The 20,873-nt window shown below is 36.7% G+C and overlaps 1 protein-coding gene across 1 annotated transcript in view; it reads left to right on the top strand.

The window, feature by feature from the left end:
* The window catches only part of GPC5 (glypican 5), a gene marked incomplete at its 3' end in the record, with an annotated part of 785,572 nt that overhangs the window by 160,856 nt on the left and 603,843 nt on the right, over positions 1-20,873 (top strand). The window contains exons 4-5 of the mRNA XM_082011503.1: positions 318-451; positions 4,541-4,666. Of these exons, the coding sequence (XP_081867629.1) occupies positions 318-451; positions 4,541-4,666 (260 nt within the window). The remainder of the gene's footprint in view (positions 1-317; positions 452-4,540; positions 4,667-20,873) is intronic.

The raw sequence follows: 20,873 nt of genomic DNA, 5'->3' as shown, positions 1-20,873 counted from the left end.
AACAATACACTTTCCTCACAAGAAGAAAGCAAGCCACAATCAATAAAATACATGTAGTGACTTGCTTATACACCCGGTATTCCTTCAAAAGGAGTGATTTTGTTTAGGTTTTTTTCTACTGTAAAATGACTAATTATGTGTTTACTGCATTCATTATGGATATAGTGTTGAGAAGTATGATTATTAATGATATTTTTCTCAGCTTAAAGTCCACAGACTTTCTTTCTTATTAAAATGGACTTAAACTGAATTGAGAGTTACATAATAATATTTGTTTACATGTGTTCTTTCCTTCTTGTGGCTTTTTTTCCTTTTAGGTGAAAAAGGTATGTGGTCCTCCTGTAAGGAAGCCTACACAGTCTCAAGGTTGCTCCTTTGATCGGAACAAAGACAATCAAAGGTTAAAGAAGTTCTCAAGAGACAGTGAAGAAACCTTCGCCAATAGAAGAAAGTAAGACATTAGTTTTACAGCCAGAAAGAAAGAATAAAGTAAGCCGTTAATTTTACAACAGCATAGATTATATTCAATGCAATGGCATGCATTACTAGAGAATAAATAAAGACTGCAAAGAATGAAGCATTTCATCAACACAATCTGTTACATTTTGGAAAGAGTAGTTTCATGACTAGGTTTTGTTTTCTGAAATAATGACCAGAGTCATTTGGTGTGGTTTAAAGTATTTAAAAGATTGGATAACATTGGTAGAATATGAACATTAACTCTATCTCTATATGTAAATTTCCAAATTACATTTAACTTGCGCATCAGCAGGCATTATTAAATTTGTTAAAAAATGATTGTGACTTTTATCAGAAGACTATTTGTACAAATTGATCAGACAGAAAAAAATGGATGACTGTTCTTACATACCTTTCTACTCTAAAAAATGAGACAACTAAGGATTTGGGACTATATCTTGAAACCCTTGTTGAAGCAAGTCCAGCAGATTTTTTTTCTCTGGCTCTTTTGCCAGTATGTAGTGAATCGAGGTGACTGCAAAGACTTGAACATTTCATTTACACCTGGCTCAACATTACAGGGTAAAGTTTGCCTAACTGTATATGAGCTAGGTATTCAAGCTACCGTTATAGTCTGTGGAGAGGAGGACTCAATTCAGCTGCCCACACAACTACAAGCATCCAGAGCCACTTGAGGATACCCTCAGGTATCCCAGCTGATCTGCTGCTGCCAAAAAGGATGCAGGTATCCCACAGTTTATATCCTATATTCCAACCTTCTGCAGATATCCTGGGTAAGCTGAGGGCATCCCAAAGGCCAATCTATCTTTAGAAAAATTAATGAAGTCTAATGACTGTAAGGAGTAATAGCACTGTGAGGAGTAAGGATGGTGTTACAGTTGAGACTAAAGGCTCTATTATGCAAATAAAGTACAACATTAAAATCAGAAATTTCATTTCTATCACAGTCCTTGCTAAAATACAGAGAGGTTTTCTTGTCTTCTTTTTGCTTTCATTTCACTTTGCAGTGCAGAAGGAAACTGAAGTGAGAGAATTGCAGGGAATAATTGCTCACTCCTGATGTCTGGAGAAGAAAAAGTGCCTCTGAGCTTCAAAGGCAGACCATTCTTGTTAGTGCAAGGTCCTTCATGCTCCAAATAGGAAAAAACCAAACACACACAGGACTTAGAGAACATTGTGGGAACGTAAAGTGATGCAAAACAGAAGTTTGCTCTAGCCAGCACAGAAGTTCATCAGGCACTACCCATTATACATGCATATTTTCTCTGTGTTATGTAGCTAAGCAAGTTCTTGATATTTTCTTATTGCTATCAGTCTGCAAACATGAAATTGTATTCTAAAATCACACTTAGTTCAGGACTGTTCCATGTTTCAAAGTAAGTGAAAGTCTGGATTGACCTCAGAGAGATTGCCCAAAAGACCTTAAGGGGAATGAGAGGCAGTGGGCAACACAAAGCAATGTTGTCTTCCCATGACTTCTGCCTGCCTGAGGTGCTGGAAACACTTTATGGCATGCAACAGGTACCAAAAAGGGGGAGGGGGGAGAAAGTTTGAGATCCAGTGACACAGATTTCAGTTTAACAACTTCATAGTTGATGTCACCTTCATTTGCTGCCTCCTGGATCACCTCCTTCCTTATTAGTCACAATGGCTTTATATTTCACTTTATATTCCCATGGCAACCGTAACAATTCCTCACATGGAAGGGCGGCTTCAGCAAATGCTTGCAGCCTGCTTTTAAGGAAGCGCTGTTCTGAGTCTAACTCCACTTTATTTACCTCCCATGTACTTCTGGCAGCAGGTTTCTTTCAGCAACTTTCACAGGCTTTAGGAGAAAAGAATAGATATCTCCCAAACTGTGTAGACTTGATCAATGACAGTTGTCTGAGGGAAAAGAAATGAACAAAAAGATTCCATTAAATATGTGACTCCTAAGAGTTCGCCGATTTCTTAATATTTTCCAAATGCATCTCCAGATGACAGTTTACATTTTAAAGTACATGGTGGACTGCCTCTGCCTGAACTTTTCCTAAATTATTTTCACTATCAGACCTAAGCTGGTATTTTCTATGTATTGTGTGGTACAAGAAGGAAAGGAAAAAAATATCAGAGGAATTTAAAATAATTCTAAGCAGAACCGTCTATAGTAACATACAAACTTCAAGGTATATAAAGCGTTTTCCTCCAGAACTTAACACTGCAGACAGCTTTTAGTATGGAGAATAAAACTATAAGAAAAATGAACATTTCCAAACAAAGAGATAAGAAGTATCTGCAGCTTCCACTGACTATAACTACACATTTGTGCTCAGCTGCCTATAATTAACATGCTATCTGGTCTAGAATATGATGATGTGAAAATTGACATTCATACCGTCTGCCCTTCTAACTACTTTGGTCAGACATCAACAGAGGCTGAAATCAGTTATTACTTCTGTATTAACTTTAGCTTTGCCTCAGGATGTATTTACTAATAAACTGAATGGTCTTTCTGTTAGAATGCAATTTGTCACAAGATATTGCGGCAGCTATATTTATTTCATTTTCTGTGTTATACACGGATTGATTGTGCAGAAGAAGAAATTCCAACTATGCACTATGAGATGATTCTCTAAACACTGGTTTTCATCCAGAATATAAACCCAAAGTATAGACAAAATCAATCCCACTCAATGTGAAATGGAGGAAAATTGCAAACATACTGTGCAGACTGGATGCAGATTTTGGGATGGAGAAATACAAGATATGACTATTCATGTCTGGGAAAGTGTGGATGTATCATATTTACATATTTAAAATATATCGTGCATAGGCAATTATATGACACACAGTCAAAATTGACCCTACCTGAGATTTTTGGAACTTCAGTTCTAGACATATTAGGGCACTCATATCACATTTAATAGGCATAGTAAATCTAAATCACTGCTTTGTGTAAAATATTTGCCCTACAATTACAAGAAAGAACATGTGGCTTTATAAATGATAGACTGTATATAATCACTCAGTTTTTGTCTATTTTAATCAGGAGTAAACAATACGTAACATTTTATCCTTATGCCATTTTAGGCCTATGTTGACTAAATATAGGAAAATGTGTAGAATATTTCTGGCATTTTTTCACAAGTCCAGACACCATACAAGAAGTTAACATAAAGTGAAGCTGGTTGGCTTACAGAGCAATAAGTACAGCGTTTGCCAGTGCCTTTCTTTGTGCCTGTGGGTCATAGATAACTCAGTATAATATGATGTTCTAAACCAGAATGAATAAATATTTTAATTTTTCATAGCAGGAATAGGACTCCCAGGAAGAGATTTTCAATACATAAGAAAACAATTTATAAATGTAAATATGACAATCCAGTTAAAAACATACTAACTAAAAAGTCATTCATTTGTTTTAAGTACAAAAACGTATCATTAGCTCTGGGCATCTTGACAATTATTTAAAATAGCAATACATATTTTATAAACTACCAGCACAGCACATGATAAAACTGATGTAATTTTTCAGACAGTTATTTAAATATCCACTAAATATTTAACACCTACATCTTAAACCCATCTTACCTAAATCTTGAGTTGCTCCATAACTCTAACAAATACTCTTTGTAGTATTTGTAACGCTGTGTAGGGGACTAGTTGATAGCACTTTTGAAAAACAGATAACTTAATTCATACATACCCATTTTATTATTTGGTATGCTTTTTTTTTTTTTTTTATTTTTTGGTGTATTTGTACAAGTGTAACGTTGCAAACTGTATCACAACTATGCAAAAAAATTTCAGGTTGGAGAATAATAATTCCTGTTCCAGAGCATGAGTATTTTTTTTTCACTTTGACCAATGAGAGTATCAGCTTTGTAAACTACTGAAGTATATCGGAGAGAATCAAAATTATCTAACAGGAAGCTGACAAATTGGTTTAAAAAATCATTGGAACCAGCGGAGAGTAATAAAATAAGCACATTCTTTATCTTCTTGTAGAAATGCACAACAGCAGTACTGCTTAATGTTATTGATTGACACTGTCAATTATTTCCCTTGTTCCCCTGTGCAGAGAATTTATCAGCCATCTCCGGCTCTACAGAGCCTTTTACGGCGGCCTGGCTGATCAGCTGTGCGGGAATGAGTTGGCAGCTGCTGATGGACTCCCGTGTTGGAATGGAGAAGATGTTGTAAGAAGGTACCTTTCTGAGTCACTTTTGTCTTTTCTTTTGTATTTCGTGTTTCTCTAAAGTAGCTTCCAACACGAGTGAAGTACATTGTTTCCCCAGGTATGTGTCAAGGTTAGTTCAAAACACAAATCAGTGTGGGTTTCCTTCTCTCAGGCTTCACCTGCAAACAGTAAAAAAAATTTCCCTGCATTGCTGTTTTGAGGAAAAGAAGAATTCTACTGTTCTTCAGACATTTTTCCTTCAAATTTATGACACCTAAACATATACCGGAAAAGAAGCTGGATTAGCATTTACAAAATACTTTTGGAGAAAAAGAATATGGATTTTTCTTTGAGCTTGTTCTTTATAAAATGCTCCTTTTAATACAGAGTGTGTGATAACACACAAGCTATTTGCTTAAAACTTTCTCTGGTTCTGAAGAATGAAGTAATCTCTTAATATATATGGTTCCTCAGGAGAGAGCTAAAAGTTAAAGCACAAGGATAAAACATTTTAAAGGTGAAACACATGTATTTTTTTATGTATGCAGCAGCTTGGGAGGTATCATTCAGGAGCGATGGCAAAGAAGAGATAATAAAAAACTGCTAGGCTCCTGGATGTGTATCTCTGGAATCAATATATTTCACAGCTTACAAAACGCTAGCATTTTGGATGTCAGAAGGATTTTCAGAGAGCTGATCTCTATGTTTTTGCTTTATTGCTCTCATCAACAAAACAAGTATTTCTCTGAGCATGAAGTTTTTGTGATGACAGAGACCAAAATATTAAAAGGTTCATTGCATTTTTTTTTAATAAAGGTCATGCTGTTAATACAGCATTTATTAGTAGGTAGTATCAAAGGTCATATCAAAGAAGGTGGCTAAAGGCTGTGAGGTGAGTTGATAAAGTGGGAGATAGCTGGTACCAAGTAGAAGGAACAGTGGCAGCCTGCACCTTCAGGTATCTCTAAAAAGGTTAGGTAAGAGCTGTAATTAATTGATTAACGATACCTAAGGGAACTTAATGAATACCCTTTCAGCAAACAGCTACAGGCCTACTTTTCTTTTATCTTCTTGTGTAGTCCAATGCTTTGGCAGCACCAAGGCCCAATGAGTGGTTGACTCCCTTGATAGGCTCATTGGGAAACCTTTGTCCTAAGGTTTCAACAGTCTTCTCAAGATGACATGGTCCTTCTTTAGATATCTATATTTGAGATTTAATCTCACCTTTACATCTGGCTTTTGTTTTGCTGCCCTTCCCCAAATGAGTTGTATTACTCCTACCTAATATTTCAGTAACAATTTGAAGTAAGCCTCTTGTAATTACAGGTTTCCTAAGAACGAGGTTCTTGTATCATTACTTTTGGCTGCTTATAGTTTTACTATTAATAATATATCCTTTCAAACCTATACTATTATATTACATGGTACTACTATATTTTAGTTTATATTTTGTCTGCAGAGTTGTTTCTCTCACATATTCTCACTCCTCTCTCTGGCTGTAATTGCTTATTTGTAATAATTCCCTTATTGTAATAAGGGAGAAAAAATTTGCTTTTTTTTGCCCCTTCTTAAATACGTTACCCCAGAGGCACTGCCACCGTTGCTGATGAGCTCGGCCTTGGCCAGCGGCACGTTCATCTTGGACCCGGCTGGCACTGGTCCTATCAGACACAGGGGAAGCTTCTAGCAGCTTCTCACAGAGCCACAACTGCAGCCTCCCATTACCAAAACCTTGCCATGCAAACCAGTACACCTTTGTTCAATTTTATTTGTTTATATTTGTTTTTTTGTAACTGAAGGGGGAAAAACATCTTCCCTGTTCTTTGACTGAGATCAAGGTTATTTTACTATTATTATTATTACAGAACTGTTAGTCTAGGAAAAAATGGGCACTCTCTTCTTTTTGTGCTTAGGCACGTCTGCGTGCCTGCTATGAAAGTAAGGCACGTGTGACACAAGCATGTGGGAAAGAAGCACACACATTGGGTGTGCAGTGCCTGGAGATTTCTCTTGGTGATGGAAAGTCAAACTCAGCCTCAGAAACAAATTCAAACAAACAAATTCTGCAAATTCAGAAACAAGGATGTTGTGTTTGAGCAAGAAAAGTCCCTGAGCTGCCCCACAGATTGTGCTGGGAAATGACATTTGAAATGGATCGATGAATCAACTAGCGAAGAGATCTAATGGGAGGTGGGCAGCATCAGAAGTGATTGTGATTAGGGATATCGTGAAGGGAAATGAAGATGTCAGACTTTGGGAATGTGGACTGGAGGCAGTGAGCCTAACCACTGTGCAGACAAACCAGATTAGGAGGGACTAGTAGCATGCAAAAACCAGGGTAAGCAATTCAAAATTTTCTTGATGAAACTCAGCCTGAGCCCAATTTTAGCATTTTCAGGAAAACTGTGGCATACTCATAGACTACCCCAGAAGTATTATGAGATCAAGCAAGAATCTAAAAAACTCCACTTACAAAAAAGAATTAGATCTGTTTAGCCTGGAAAAGAAGAACTGTTGGGAGAAAATGCAAAGCGCAAACAGGCTGTTGCTGGGGGGGAAGAGAAGTGTCAGTTATCTGCTTCCATAATGGCTAGGACACGTAACAAATGTTTAAAATATGTTCTGATTAAATAGTAGGGAGAGTTTTCTTGTGGCAAGGACAATAAGGGACAAAAATAGGTAGTTTTGGGGACCAGTGTCTGCCTGAAGAAGGATGTTTAAGAACAGGCAAGGCAAGGCACTGAGAAATGATGTAGCAAAAGCCAATTTTTCATAAGCGATGTGGAGATAAATTGGATAACCTCTTAAAATCTCCTCCAGCCCTCTGATTCTGAATCTAGGATTATCTAAATCCTGTGTTGCTCAACTTCTGTTGCCATAATCCCAGGCTACTGGGACACTTTAGAATCAATAATGACCTGAACAGGCATCATCACTTTTCTCTGTAAATACTGAAGAACACCTGACCCTGTACACTCACGCTCTTTTCTTCTTTTTTTCTTCCCTCCCACCCCCACCCCACCCCCTAATATAGTAATAAATAAAGATATTGGTGAATTCATCTGTGCAGTGTTCCTAGAACAGATGGGGGAAAGTCTGTATTGTTCAACTTAGTTAAAGAGAAATACATTTTATCTGTTTTGAGATTCTTCATCATTTCCATCTCTTTTTTGCCTTCTATTTGAAAATCATGTGCCATAGCTGGTGATCACTGAAATTTTGGGCCTGACGTGGGAAAGCAATATCATAAGCTACATAATGCTGGTATGAGTGTATCAGGACCTGAAGGGATTGCTAAAACTGTTTGCTGTATCTGTGTTTCAAGCTGCAAGTAGCAATAAGCCCTGGAGATAAAAGGTATATGTGTTTAAAAAAAAAAAAATCTTTGCAGTTCTTCTATCTACTTTTTAGTGCACTTTTCTAAAGGAAGTAGTTCAAGGTTTTAACAGCTATGATATCATATCTCAGATAAATCCTATAGCCCTTGCTACCTCTAATACCATCTAATGACATTATCAAGCCTGGGTGGGAAAAGGTCAGGAAAAGAAAAAGGGGGTATTATTGAAATGAAAGCTTACTTAACAGTTTACATTTCATATGCTTCAGCTGTTTCCTTTTTTGGTTTAAGCCCTTTTTTTTTCTTTAAATTGTAATGTCATGGCAATATGGCCCTTGATTCTGAAACTAGAAATGTTCTGAATCTAGCCTGTCACACAGCAGAGGCTCATGCTTTTATCAGAAACTGAGACCAGAATCCCCAAATTCCTGTATTCATGTCAGACAAGACTGGTAGTGGGCAGGACTTGCAGGAGCAAAGCTACTCTCACATGGCCCACATCGCTGCAGAATGAGGAAGAGGACGTCACAGAGGAGTCTTCAGCCCTTCCACTGTTTTAGTCAAATGTGTGACTACAGTGGTCAGGCATGAAATTCAAACTTCAGTTTTAAAGGCATAACTGAGTGCCGTGATGAAGTACCTGGAATTTAGTGTTATGGGATTAATTAGGTTCAATGGAAAAAGAGGAACGGCAAATAATAAGTTATGCACTACCAAAGCGTATGAGACAAATTGCATGCATCAGTTTGGAATTTTAGTGGCGTCTTAGCATTAAAGCTAAAATGACGAGAGTTGTGCAGATAGACTGAGATTGTTCTCATTCATGAAAATAAAGTGGTTTAACTGATATTTCTACAGTTTTGGTAGTCTAGAGTGCCTGGCTAGAATGTGAATGTAAAAATCCACAGCAGGCAGCAGAATATGTACTGTACATCCTGAGACCAGTGATTCCACTGAAATAAAAATAGATGTGAAAGAAGAAAATAGTAAAATTATATGTGTTGAAGGATTCAAGAGTAATGGAGATTATTAAAAACAGCTAATCAGGTTGTTTTTTATGAAACACATATCTAAAGTATCCAAATTAAGAGGAATTAAACAGCGTGATTGATTTTAATTGCTGAGCAAGTTGTTAGAAAGTGATTATAATAAGCATCTATCTTAAAATAAATGCTTACTTTTAGCACAGGTCTTAGGCTGGGGTGAGGAATTTTCTCTTTTGATCCTTAAATACTCTGAAACAAGAGTACAATCCTAAGTCTGTTCTTAGCCAACAAAAGAAGGTAAATGGTGATAAAAGGAGATCTAATGAATTTCTTTTCTTCTATTTTTTCTCAATTTCTTCTCAATTTCTCTTCTCTTCTCAAATGTCTTCTATTTGAGCTGGTCATCCCTTTATAATGAGGCAGAATGTGAACTGCCATCAAAGGCACCACTTGCCACCTATGTAAAAGATTTGCCTGAGCAACTTGAAATGTAGGAACAGCCCATTATGGCCCTTGCTGCTTTGCCTAGTATGCTACTGCCAACAAGGACCAGTGACAGATGCATGGAAAAAAAACAACTGTAAATATGTGTTTCCTCACAATCTGCAAATTTGGAAATGCCTGACCCAGAACCGTGAATGTTCAGTCTTCCCACGAACTCATAAAATCTTAGCACCAGTAGCATTCCACAGCAAGCTAACCAGAAGTTTTCAGATACCAAAACATTGAGTCAACTTAATAGGTAAATAGCGGATAAAGATATTTGTAGGCTGAATGTTTTCTAAAGAAAATGAAAGTTAAATAAATGGTTAAATCCAAATTCCTGAAATCTGAAGTATTTTTGTTTTGAATTGCTGCTGCCCCTTTAAGGATGCTTGGAAGTGAAGTCACCAGCATATGGCACCTGGGCTGTAATGAAAAATCAGGTCATGTGACTTCTAAGAACATGGGACTCCAAAGGTCCCCCCTGAATTCAGGAGTATTTTTTCATTACAATTTATATGTTTTCATTTGGAAAACTGCTGACATCAGGATATGTTCAATGACTATTCAGCAACACCATTAATTTTACCACTGCCCCCCAATCACAATTTCGTACCAATTCTACTACACTTGTCAGAAGAATGAAGGGGGCTTATGATAAATTTTTCTGTGTCAATGCAGGAAAAAAAAGGCATTTCTATTTCTGGCATCAACATGTAATTGAATAATAAAAAACAATTATATTATTCTAGTTGCTGGTTTTCTGGAGGTAGCTTTTTGTTGTCTTCTCTTTTGAGAAACCTCAAACATTATTTTTAGGTTAGTTTAATGAACTTGGAAATTATAACCAAGAATATATTCTGAACTTTTTATTCCAGAGAAAGACAAAAATTAGATACTGGCTTGATGATAGATTATATAAAAACTAGTTAGTTTATATAGAAGCTGAAATTCAGGTCCCTGTGTCAGTTGGTTTTAGGAGATCCAAGTCTGACATTAAGGGAAAAAATGAAATGGCATATGAACCCTTTGTTCATATCAGTTGTAGGGTTTGTACTCTATTTTGTCATGAGATATAGAAATAAAATCATTCCTGCTTTAATAATGGTAGTATCAGTTCCCAATATATGTTTAGATAAATCCCATGATGCTTCAGGATGCAATTTATTTAATTACGTAAAAGCAGCAAAATATGTATTGCATTTGATTTCCTCAAAATAAATGATCTATTTTTCCTTTTGTTTGCTTGAGCAAATATATAATTTTCTGTAGTGTTTGTCCTAGAAACATTTGAGTCCTTTGTGATGCACAGCAGGGGTTATAACAGAAAAGTTCTACCACTGGGTGAATTAATTTTTATTAAGCTGATAATAATTTACAAAATATATTGACTTTTAAATGGAAAAACATGATTAGAGCCACGTTAAATAAATAAGAGTGATTGTAAAGTCACAGAAGACTGTTGAAAGATAGGCAGGACAAAGAACAGTGACCAAGGATATTCTAAGAGTTTGAATCATGGCATCATCACGCGTTCATTTTGGAGTGTTGTGTTCTTGCATTTTACACAGCCATAGAAAAATAGACTTACTCCAGAATGTAGTACTAGTGATCTGATAACTCTTAGAGGTTTTCCTAGGAAATTCAGGACTACTTTACCATAGTTTGTGACATGAAACAATGGAGGTAAAAAAAAATAATCTGTCATCTCCTTTTTGTATAATGAAGTTTCATATTAATACCACGGAAAACTCATGCAAAAGGCTTTGCTGCATAGTTCAAAAATAAGCCTAACATAAAAGGAATAACTATGAATCATAGCAGATTATACTAGACATAAGATTTGTGTGTTTGTGCCTCACTGAAGTTCTTATGAAAGAAATACGATCTAACTGAATTCAACTTTGATATACAGGATATCGTTCAAATAAGTTTAGTGATATTTTACAATGAGGTCCCTTTCACACAGCAATGTTCTGAAACATTTCATATTTTTAAAACCAAATTATTTATCACCTCGAGCCACAGCAATTTAATACAACATCTCTCAGTGAATTATTTAAACAGTGTTTTGGATTGTGAAATATATTCTATGGGGTCCTGTTTCACTGCAATGTTCACAGCAGTCCTCTATAAACACTGCAGCCTTAACCAGCCCAGGCAGGAAATCTCTGCGTATCGATGCTCAGCACCGCAGCATTTACAGGTGTTCCTTTCAACCTTAGCGTTGCTATGTTGCATCTGCTGAAGACTTTTCTCTTGACACCTATAGGTCAGATTTTCATTGAGCACCCTGCACCGACTGTGAAAATACAGTACTGAAACTTAGATTTTTGCTGGGTTTTTTGTGTTTTACATTTTCACAGCTGATGTAGATACGTCAGCAAGCAGTGGGAATTTAGAGATCTGGAAACTGGTTGGGAGTCTTATGTGAAAACCACTGGTTTTTCCGTGTGTCTAATTGTGAAAGTTTGCATTAGTTTTTTCTATATATAAGAAAAAAATTTTTTTATATAGTCCTATTTTCGTGAATGTTCTGTAGATTTTTATGTGTACAGCATGCTTTTGTTAATGTCATTTATGTAATACAGATGATAAAAATTGCTATTCGTACAGTTTTATTAATGCAGTCAAAGAATGAGTTCACTCATTATTTTTTCTAGAAATAAATATTATTCTTTCCAGTTGTATCAAATTCTTCTTGCTGCTTTTGTAGTTAAAAGAACCATTAGATCCTCTCTAATGAAGTAAAACTAATCTGCCATTCACAACTCTGAGTCTATGAGCATGTACTTCAAAATACCATATCGTTTGTTCTCTTTAATAAAAGTTATGGTTTCTTATCTTCCTTCGCAGCTCAGCTTCTTCTTGTATCCCTTTAGAATTATATAATAGGAGGCACAAATTGGCTTATATTCATTAAAATGACTATTTTGTTCTAACTGTTTCTATTCTAACACTGCATTCTTAGGGACAAAGTTTTTTAGCACTCGTCCACATGTGGGAACACAGGAAAATTAAGCTGAATTAATGAAGACTGTGAATTTAGAAGTCAGTGATGTTAGCTCACCTTTTACTCAGTTCATTGAATGAATAAACCAAACTGAAGCTACTTGAATTCAGAAAAATTTTTAAGTATTAACCTGTAGTATCTCACACAGAAATTTAATGTTTTTCCTGCCCAGTTGATGCCTTTGCATCTTTAATATGTCACAAGTGATGTTTTGAGTTTAGCCATGTAGACAAGCATATATCTGCTATAAGTGCTTCAGTGACCACTATCTCTGAAAAAAGACTGAAGCAAAAACTATTGAAAAGGAAACATGAACATGTTTATATATGCTGTTTTGCAGGCTTCGTAAATGACCCCGTCAAGCTCTAGTGTGAATAGTTATGTCCAAATCTGAAAGGTTTTCATGTTCAGGTAGTGCTGAAGGCTTCATATGGGAAGTTATTATGAAGAATAGAACAAAGCAGCAGAATTAAATTGTTACATTCATGCAACAGGAGACTGTGCAGATTCTTCCTAAATACCTACTTGATACCTATGAGGCAGAGAAAGAAAGTATGAATCACAACACACAGTCCAAACTCACAATGAACTGTTTTCCTCCCACAAGACACCTCTCTGCTGCTTGTAATAGGCAGAAGTACCAGCAAGACCTTCCTTCAAACTGTTAGGAATCATTATGTGTATTTGAGAAAGTCCCATGCCTGTGGATGGAAGGATTGCACTACAGCACACTGTTGTCTAATAAGATGTAGCATCTCCTCCTAAGGAGTGCAAGGCGTGAATCTCTGTCACACTAATTTTTAAACACATTTATGTCATATGTTAATAAGAGCTTTCCATGTCAAAACTTGTGATACTCGTCATCTCTTCTACTCCAGGTATTTCTGTGAAGAAATGCACGTCTGACTGGGCCTTTTGGCCTCTTTTTCAGTAAAGAGAAATGGAGATAATGGACCCTTGCAGGATGCAATTCATTTAGTCTTTAAATAGTTGGGTAGAACTTCTAGAAGGTCTTGTTTCTCCCCCTTGGCTGTAAAGGGTATCAGTCTAAAGGTAGTGGTAGAATTTGTGTTATCTAAGTTGATCTTCTGGTCAGAGCGATGTATGGAGGTAATTGGTATAAGCAGTATACAGGATTGTGCAGGACCAAGCCCCACTCTTTCTCAGTACCTTTGGTCAAACATGGAACATATTATTGAATATAAAATTTCCTGATTTGCATAGTTTCTTAAAGTTGTTTCGTTTTAAAGGTTGGATGAAATTGGGAATGGATTTGGAGAGAGTTAGGGTGTTTATGGAAAGACCATTAAATTTTCCTTTCATTTCCCCTCTGTTTTCTAAGCCTACGTGTACGGCATTTGACCTCATTTGTGTCTTAATCTCGCTCTCGGGATCGCATTGAAACCTCCCCCGACATTGGATTGGGACAGCCTATTGTCACTGTAGGAGATGCTATGGCATCTAGAACTCCAGGTTTTAAGTCTTCAGTTCTTACAAAGTGCTATAAAAATTGTTATGCTTGTGTCCCTTTTTCCAAATAAGATGGCAACAATATTTGAGAGAAGCTTATGTTCCAGTATACAAGTATGTTCCTACTAATCCTTCTTTTAATATGTTTCACTTTCATATCCTGATGTCTCTGAAACCTCTAAATCACACAAAAGTACAACAGTAATAGAGGAAGTAATAAGCCTATCCTATGTCACAGTCTAATAAAACTTCATTTTTTCTTGTTTAATGAAATGCTTCTGGAATCTACAAAGATAGCATGGCAAATAGCTAATTTTATTGCCTTCAGTTCAAATGTCAAAGCAACATGTTCTGTTCTACTTAGGGAAGAAAAATACATTATTAGTGCCTCCTGAAATCCTTGTACAGAAGCTGTTTTAAATAAATAGACACTAATTAAAAAATCCTAACAAGCAATGTTTTTGATATAGGGATGTTTAATTTTCCATTGAAAAGTATTAAATGTGGTCAGTTAACACCCTGCAGTATTGAACAGTAGAAGAGCAGTACTGGATGGTACAGGGGTTCTAGACAGCAGCTAATGCAGAGAGACTGCATAAACCATTATAGTTATTTTTTGAGCAAAAATCTCCTGTATTTTCAGATTATCACTATATTTTCTTCAATTCCTTGAACAAGAATCCCAAGATAAGGGCAAATGGCTCTTGACTGCATATATTTCTAGTGCAGGAAAGATTTGACTCTGTTCCAAACCAACGAAAGCTCATTCTGGAGTACTGCCCTTCAGCCTTTTTGACAGCACAGGCTGTATTCACAGAGATCTTGGCAGTAATCATTGAATTCCAAATCCATATTTTATATCTAGAGAATTAGTTTTTCAAAGGACAGTTTTTTACCAGCCAGTTCAAGAGCTGATAGCTAGAGTTTGCCACTTCTTTTGTACTTTCACTTGCTTAGTAAAGGAATATATTTGCAGCAAAAAATGTTGGATCAAACAGCCAGAATTTATTTATTTGTTTAGACAACTGTGAAAGATTTAAAATAAAAAGAAGTTATTTAGCTCATGTTTCAGTCAATACAGTCAATTCTTTTGGATTCATATGTTGATAGTGCCGTATTTGAGCATACAAGAAAGACTTCATTTGGGGGTGAGATTCAACTGACATTTTTAGCTATGCAAAACTTCTTGACTCTGTATAGTCAATGGAGAGAGACACATCCTACTTAGTGCTAGTGAACTGACTGTTTCTAACCTCTGTAATCACTTGAAGGGAGCAGCACAGAGTAGCTGTGTAGCTTGGAGGATCTGAATCTTGCCCTCAGAGACATGTAAGTGATAGAAAAAGGTTTGCACCCTGCGAGAACAAACAGAGACAATTCAAAGCATATTTCATGGCTATCAGAAAGAAAGTGAGGAAATGGGTCACTTCTACCCTGTGCCTCAGGGAGCTGCAGTTACAGGTGCACCGCTGTGCACCATCCTTAGGTAAATGTCACCAGAAGACGACCACTGAAAGTAAAAGAAAAACAAGTTTTCTGAACATCAGCTGAAGCTCATTGAATTGTTTTTCACTGCTTCCTTATTTCAGATTCCTCTAGGCTTTGAACTCAGTAAAGAGAGCCTATGTGGCAGATGCTTCAACACTGCCATTGGAACAGTTCACAGTGATAGATACAGCACATACGATGAGTCAAACAGATGCTCATAACAGGAAAAACTCTTGTCTCAGCTGTGCACACAAATTGTAGTGGAATACATGAAGAGAAGCCGTATGTAAAAAGATCCTACAGTTGTTGTTCAGATGAGCAGTTTTCCTTAATACTTCCATCACCTCCAGAAAGATTTAAACTGTTTGGGATCTGCGTTGCCTTTTTTTTTTTTTCCTTTTCTGTAACCATGGAATAGACCTTGAATAGATAAGATTATCTTTTTATAGGAAGAGAACAAATTCTTTCTCTAGGGACAGAACAACTCAATGTCCTAGGAAATCTCATCTTCTGATAAATAGTGTAATAAGTTCATTTTTATCATTTATATGTGTGTATAAAATAATTCTGAGCTTATACATTTAAACTTGTGTGCATCTGGGATTAATGCTACTTCACTTTAACCTGTCTGCCTGCAATGAAGAGGTATAGATAGATCCTGTAGTCAGATTAATTTTTTTCTGTCGGTTAGGTGTTGAACATAACTAATTTCACTCCACTAGGAGGAGCTTTTCAGGAGACTTGAAGGAGATGAAGTCCCTGACTGTAATAATTTGGGGGATGTGAACTTTGGGGATAAATGAAATCCATCAATTGAAATCTGTTGAGACAATAGAACAAAAATGGAGATTCCACTCTGAAGTTAACTTCCATTTGGGGAAGCTAGGCCTGAGGACAGACGTCAGATGAATAGGTCCCAGCTATGGGAAAATGTATTAGAAGTCTTGAGGTCAGCTGGTAGTTGAAGGGAAGAACTGGAAAGCAAGCCAGATTTCCAATAAGGCATGATATTTTTATTACCCACACATGTCTCAAAATATATTTGCTGTTCTATAAACAAAATAAAAGTTGTAAAATTAAAATACATTTCTGCTTTCACCTTACTATTTGTAGTGAGTTCAAACTAATTATATTACCTTGATAACGTCAGAAAATTTGGGAAATTGATAAATTTTCTGCTGTAAAATTTTGTTTCCAAGCAAACAAAAAAAAATTCAGCACCAATAGAATAAAAATTAAAATAACTTATGATGAATCCACATTAAAAAATATAGTGTGTTAAAACTAGCAACCCTGAGGCATGTTTTTCATCGCCAAAAAAAAAAAAGGGCACCAAGATAGTAGTGACAATAATATGTCCTCCTGTAACTGTGGTTTTCTGTTTAAATGAGACTATTTTCCTGGAACATTTGGAGATCTAACTCCAAAACAGATTTCTAGCACATAAACTTGAAAAAGTGAACAGGCAATAGTCCTTCACTGTTACCGACAATAAACGATGTCGGGCCAGCCAACTAAAAAAGGAAGGTACTTATTCACATACTGTACAATTAAATCACAGAATCCCTGTCCCAGGATGTTGTGGAAGTCAACAGTGTATCCATGTTCAAAGAATGGCTGGACAATTTAATGGAATAATTCATCAAGGACTTTTGATAAAGTTACAGTATAATTCTGCTTTCTATAAATTGTCAGAAACTGGGGGACTGTACCCAAGGAAGAGAATGGAGAAAGTGTAGCAGTATATGTTTATTCCAAGTCCCTGCTGACTAATCTTAAAGAATCATTGTTTAGAGAGTGGAGCTTCTTGGGTGGAGACATTTCTCCATTTGAGCTGCTTCTCCATGATGCTATACTGGGTATTTCTGAACAGTTTTCTTCTTATGAAAAGAAAAAAGATATCATTTGGCACTCAAATGAATATAGAACAGCTGTAATCAAACAATCACTCACACTTGCGCATTCACTTCAAGACGTGTGTACCGTGGATCCACAATGTCCTGCTTTCCAGCAATCTCTCAGAAATAGGACGTGACTGCCAGAAATTATAGCAGAAATATTTTGAAGTTTTATTGGCTTCCCCACTGTGCCAAAAAGATACAAGCTTTTTTCTTTATAATTTCATACGGTATGAAGACCTCAAACATATATTATTTCCTGTTATGTCTCTGGAGGAAAATACCAGTGTGATTTTCTTTCTCTCCATCTAATCTGTCATCTGCCTCTCATTTTTTGTAACTTTTTTTGGTATACCTCATATTTGCACACCTTTCTCATCCAGTATTTCTCACATCATTTTCCCATTGATTTCCATATTCTTGTCTCTACTTTGTTTTCCACTTCAAGCCTTTCTTCTTTGCACTCCTTTTCTTTATTTTCACTTTATTGGAGTCACATTAATCATAATACAACAATGACAAAGTAGACTTTGCCATTTAATTATTCATGTTTTTTCTTCTGATAGCCACAGAATAACTTTAGGAAACAAAGTGAGACTGTTTACAAGTATTTTGGAAAGGAGTCCTTCTTGTTCCAGGGAATTTTGACAAGTGAAGTGCATTCTGTATTTTAGACGAATCAGAGACGTAGTGTTTGAGTTTTTTTCCCTATTTGTGTCTTACGTTTTCTTACTATAAATGGAAGTGACAAAGTTTTTCATTCTTAAAGAATTGCAGAGCTGTAACCGTGACACATGTGAGGAACCACTTATTAGAAGTCAACATTATTTTCAAACACTTCTAACAGCAGCTGTGGTTCACATTTCACAACCCTATTACGATCAAAGAGAAACAAACAAAAAATGGGATCTTTGGGGGGCTATATTAATACTTTTCTGAACTGCATCCAATCTGATTAGGCCATAAATAGTGTTTGATTTCAATCAATTTGTTCAAAGTTTCTTTTTTTTCCACCTGTTCGCAGCATTGCCACGTGCAACATCAACAGAAGCAAAAACTTCAGGTAAACATTAACAGTAGGAGGTTTCCTCTGGTTTTTGGTGGTCCTCCGGAGAGAGCAGCTCTTTCTATTGCTGCATCCTAGGTTGCCACCCAGTGGAGAAGACTGTAAATTCTCGTTGTCTCAGACCCAAAAAGAGAAGCCTTGTTACTCACCCGCCGGCAGCCCTTTATTCTGCAAGTAAAGACCTGTGGGTGGTCTTTTGTGAACACAGTACGTGCTTTTGTTGTTTTCAGTTGCTTTAATTTAGATTTAAAAGATAGCAATAGCACGGAATCTTAAGGTAAAGGCCTCTGGGGTTTGCCTCTTTTCTCTAGATATTTGCTGGTGTTGACCAGTACGTTATATGCCATATAACAGCCTAACACAACAGTGCAGCTCCGTTCATATGAATGTAAAAACTGATTAATACGGCAGCAGATCAGAGCTGTGATTTACAACAGTGGTGAATTCTACAAAAAGATTACATTATTTTCAACTTCTTATCAGTTATGCCTTGTGCTGTTAAAATCTCTTCTAACACAAACTTCATTTGGCCTCAGCTCTGTTTAAACAAGCAGCTCACAGCTTTGAGGAAAAAAAGCCAAACCATCCAAACCCCAAAACTGGTTTCCAGTTTGTATTACTGAATTGTCTGACTCATGCTGTACTTATTTCATCTAAGCGTTTGCAATTACTATACAAAGCTAATGTAGGCAAGTGTTGGCAGCCACCAGTATTTTAGTGTATCATGAGGAAATACTCCTAGTACTTAAGGGAAGGAGGACAGCAGAGAAGGGTGAATTAGAGTACAGAAAAAAGCAAGGACACTGATCACTCTGAAGAACAGAGACATGGAAGACAGGGACCGGTAACTTCCATATCAGAAGCAATTCCTGAGTAGCCATCACTCTGCCCTGGTCCACGAGCCCAAGGGTGTCTCGAGCAGACGAAACAGAAATGGAGGAAGATATTGGCTAAATCCTCTTTCCTGTAGTAGGAAGTCTGTAGTAGGCCATTGCCACGACAAAAGCCAAATTACAAAACACAATCTCGAAGAGTGCTTTCTTTCTTTCTTTCTTTAGAAAGATTAACAGCAACAGAAACTCAGTCTTCAAATTGTCCCTCACATTTTCAGGTGAAAACAAGCCTCCTTATCTAGTCTATTACCTGGTATTTCCATTTTGCAAATTCTTCCCCCAAAGTCTTTGTCGGGAGAGAGGAAGACCTCTGATTCTGGCTGATACAGGCTGATGCTGCCTGTAATGGCTCACGTAGGGTTTCCAAACTTTTTGTGAGAGGTTCTTCTTCACATTAGCATACCGCTGTCTTTTATTGATGGAGCCAAGTTGTAGCAGATAAGGTGGAAACTTTGGAGGATATAAGCCTTATGCCTCAGTACTTTTCTCATTGTTTGCAGTGTGAAAACAGCAACAAAAAAAGCATGCTGCTATTTATGCTTTTCAAAGTAAAAACATGCATGAACTGCTGCAGTTCAGGATTCCAAAGGGAAAAAAAGACAGTATTTTTTCACCTTGTGTGTAGAACTTCTGTTGTTACTCAGAGCTGAGAAACAGAGAAAAGCTTGGGTTAGAAAGGGACCTCTGGAATTACTGGTCCAAACTTCACTAGGAAGTCAGGCACATAGATCAGGTTATTCAGGACTCTGGCAAGCTGAGTAGTATTTTCAGTGATGGAGATTTCACCGATATTTCGAGCAGCCTATTCCAGCATTCAGTTGATCACAGGGCACATATGGTTTTCATTTCACCTGAGCGACTTGTACATGTTGCCTCTTTTTCTGTCACTGCGCATCCTTGTGAAAAGAGCATCCCTTTCCTTCTCTGTACCTATGTTTTAGGTATTTTATAAAGTGTGTGGTGAGATCCCCCGCTAAGCCTGGTCTTTCCCAGGCTGAACAAACACAATTCATTCAGCCTTTCTTCATATGTCAAGTCCTCCAGCTCTCTAAACATCTTGGTGGCATTTTAATGGATTCACTTTGCGTTTCAGGCCTATAAAGGCCCATATGTTGCCATGACATTTGCAATTATAGTTTCGGTTTGTTTTGTGGGGTTTTTTTCCTTCAATGCGCTATCTGTCTTGAGTGTAATTTGGAAAAGGTAACAAAAGCACACCCTGAAATCCACTGTTCACCTTTAATATGACCTCTGTCACACTTTGGACATAGAAGCGGCTTTTTTTCAAAGACCAATCATTTTGTTAATCTATGTTACTAGTTGCCAGAACCAGTTACATCATTATTCAGCCCTCGGACTATTTTTATTCGTATATGTCCTTTAAGATTGCAATACAGCATAAGGTTGTAGGATTTGGGCTTAATATTTTTGTTTTGTTTTTCCCCTGTGTGTTTATAATCACAGCTGTGTAAAGTATGGCCAGATATTATTAATGTTTAATATATAAATGTATATAGTAAATGATAAGTAGGATGCAACTGAGAAATTAAGCAGTCAACAGCTAAGATGTGGGAGAGTTCTCAGAGGAGAAAAAAAAATC

Source organism: Phaethon aethereus, assembly GCF_964289735.1.
Source record: "Phaethon aethereus genome assembly, chromosome: 1".
Taxonomy (NCBI): Eukaryota; Metazoa; Chordata; class Aves; order Phaethontiformes; family Phaethontidae; genus Phaethon; species Phaethon aethereus.
The sequence above is the reverse complement of the archived record's forward strand: the minus strand, read 5'-3'. Positions and strand labels throughout refer to the sequence as shown.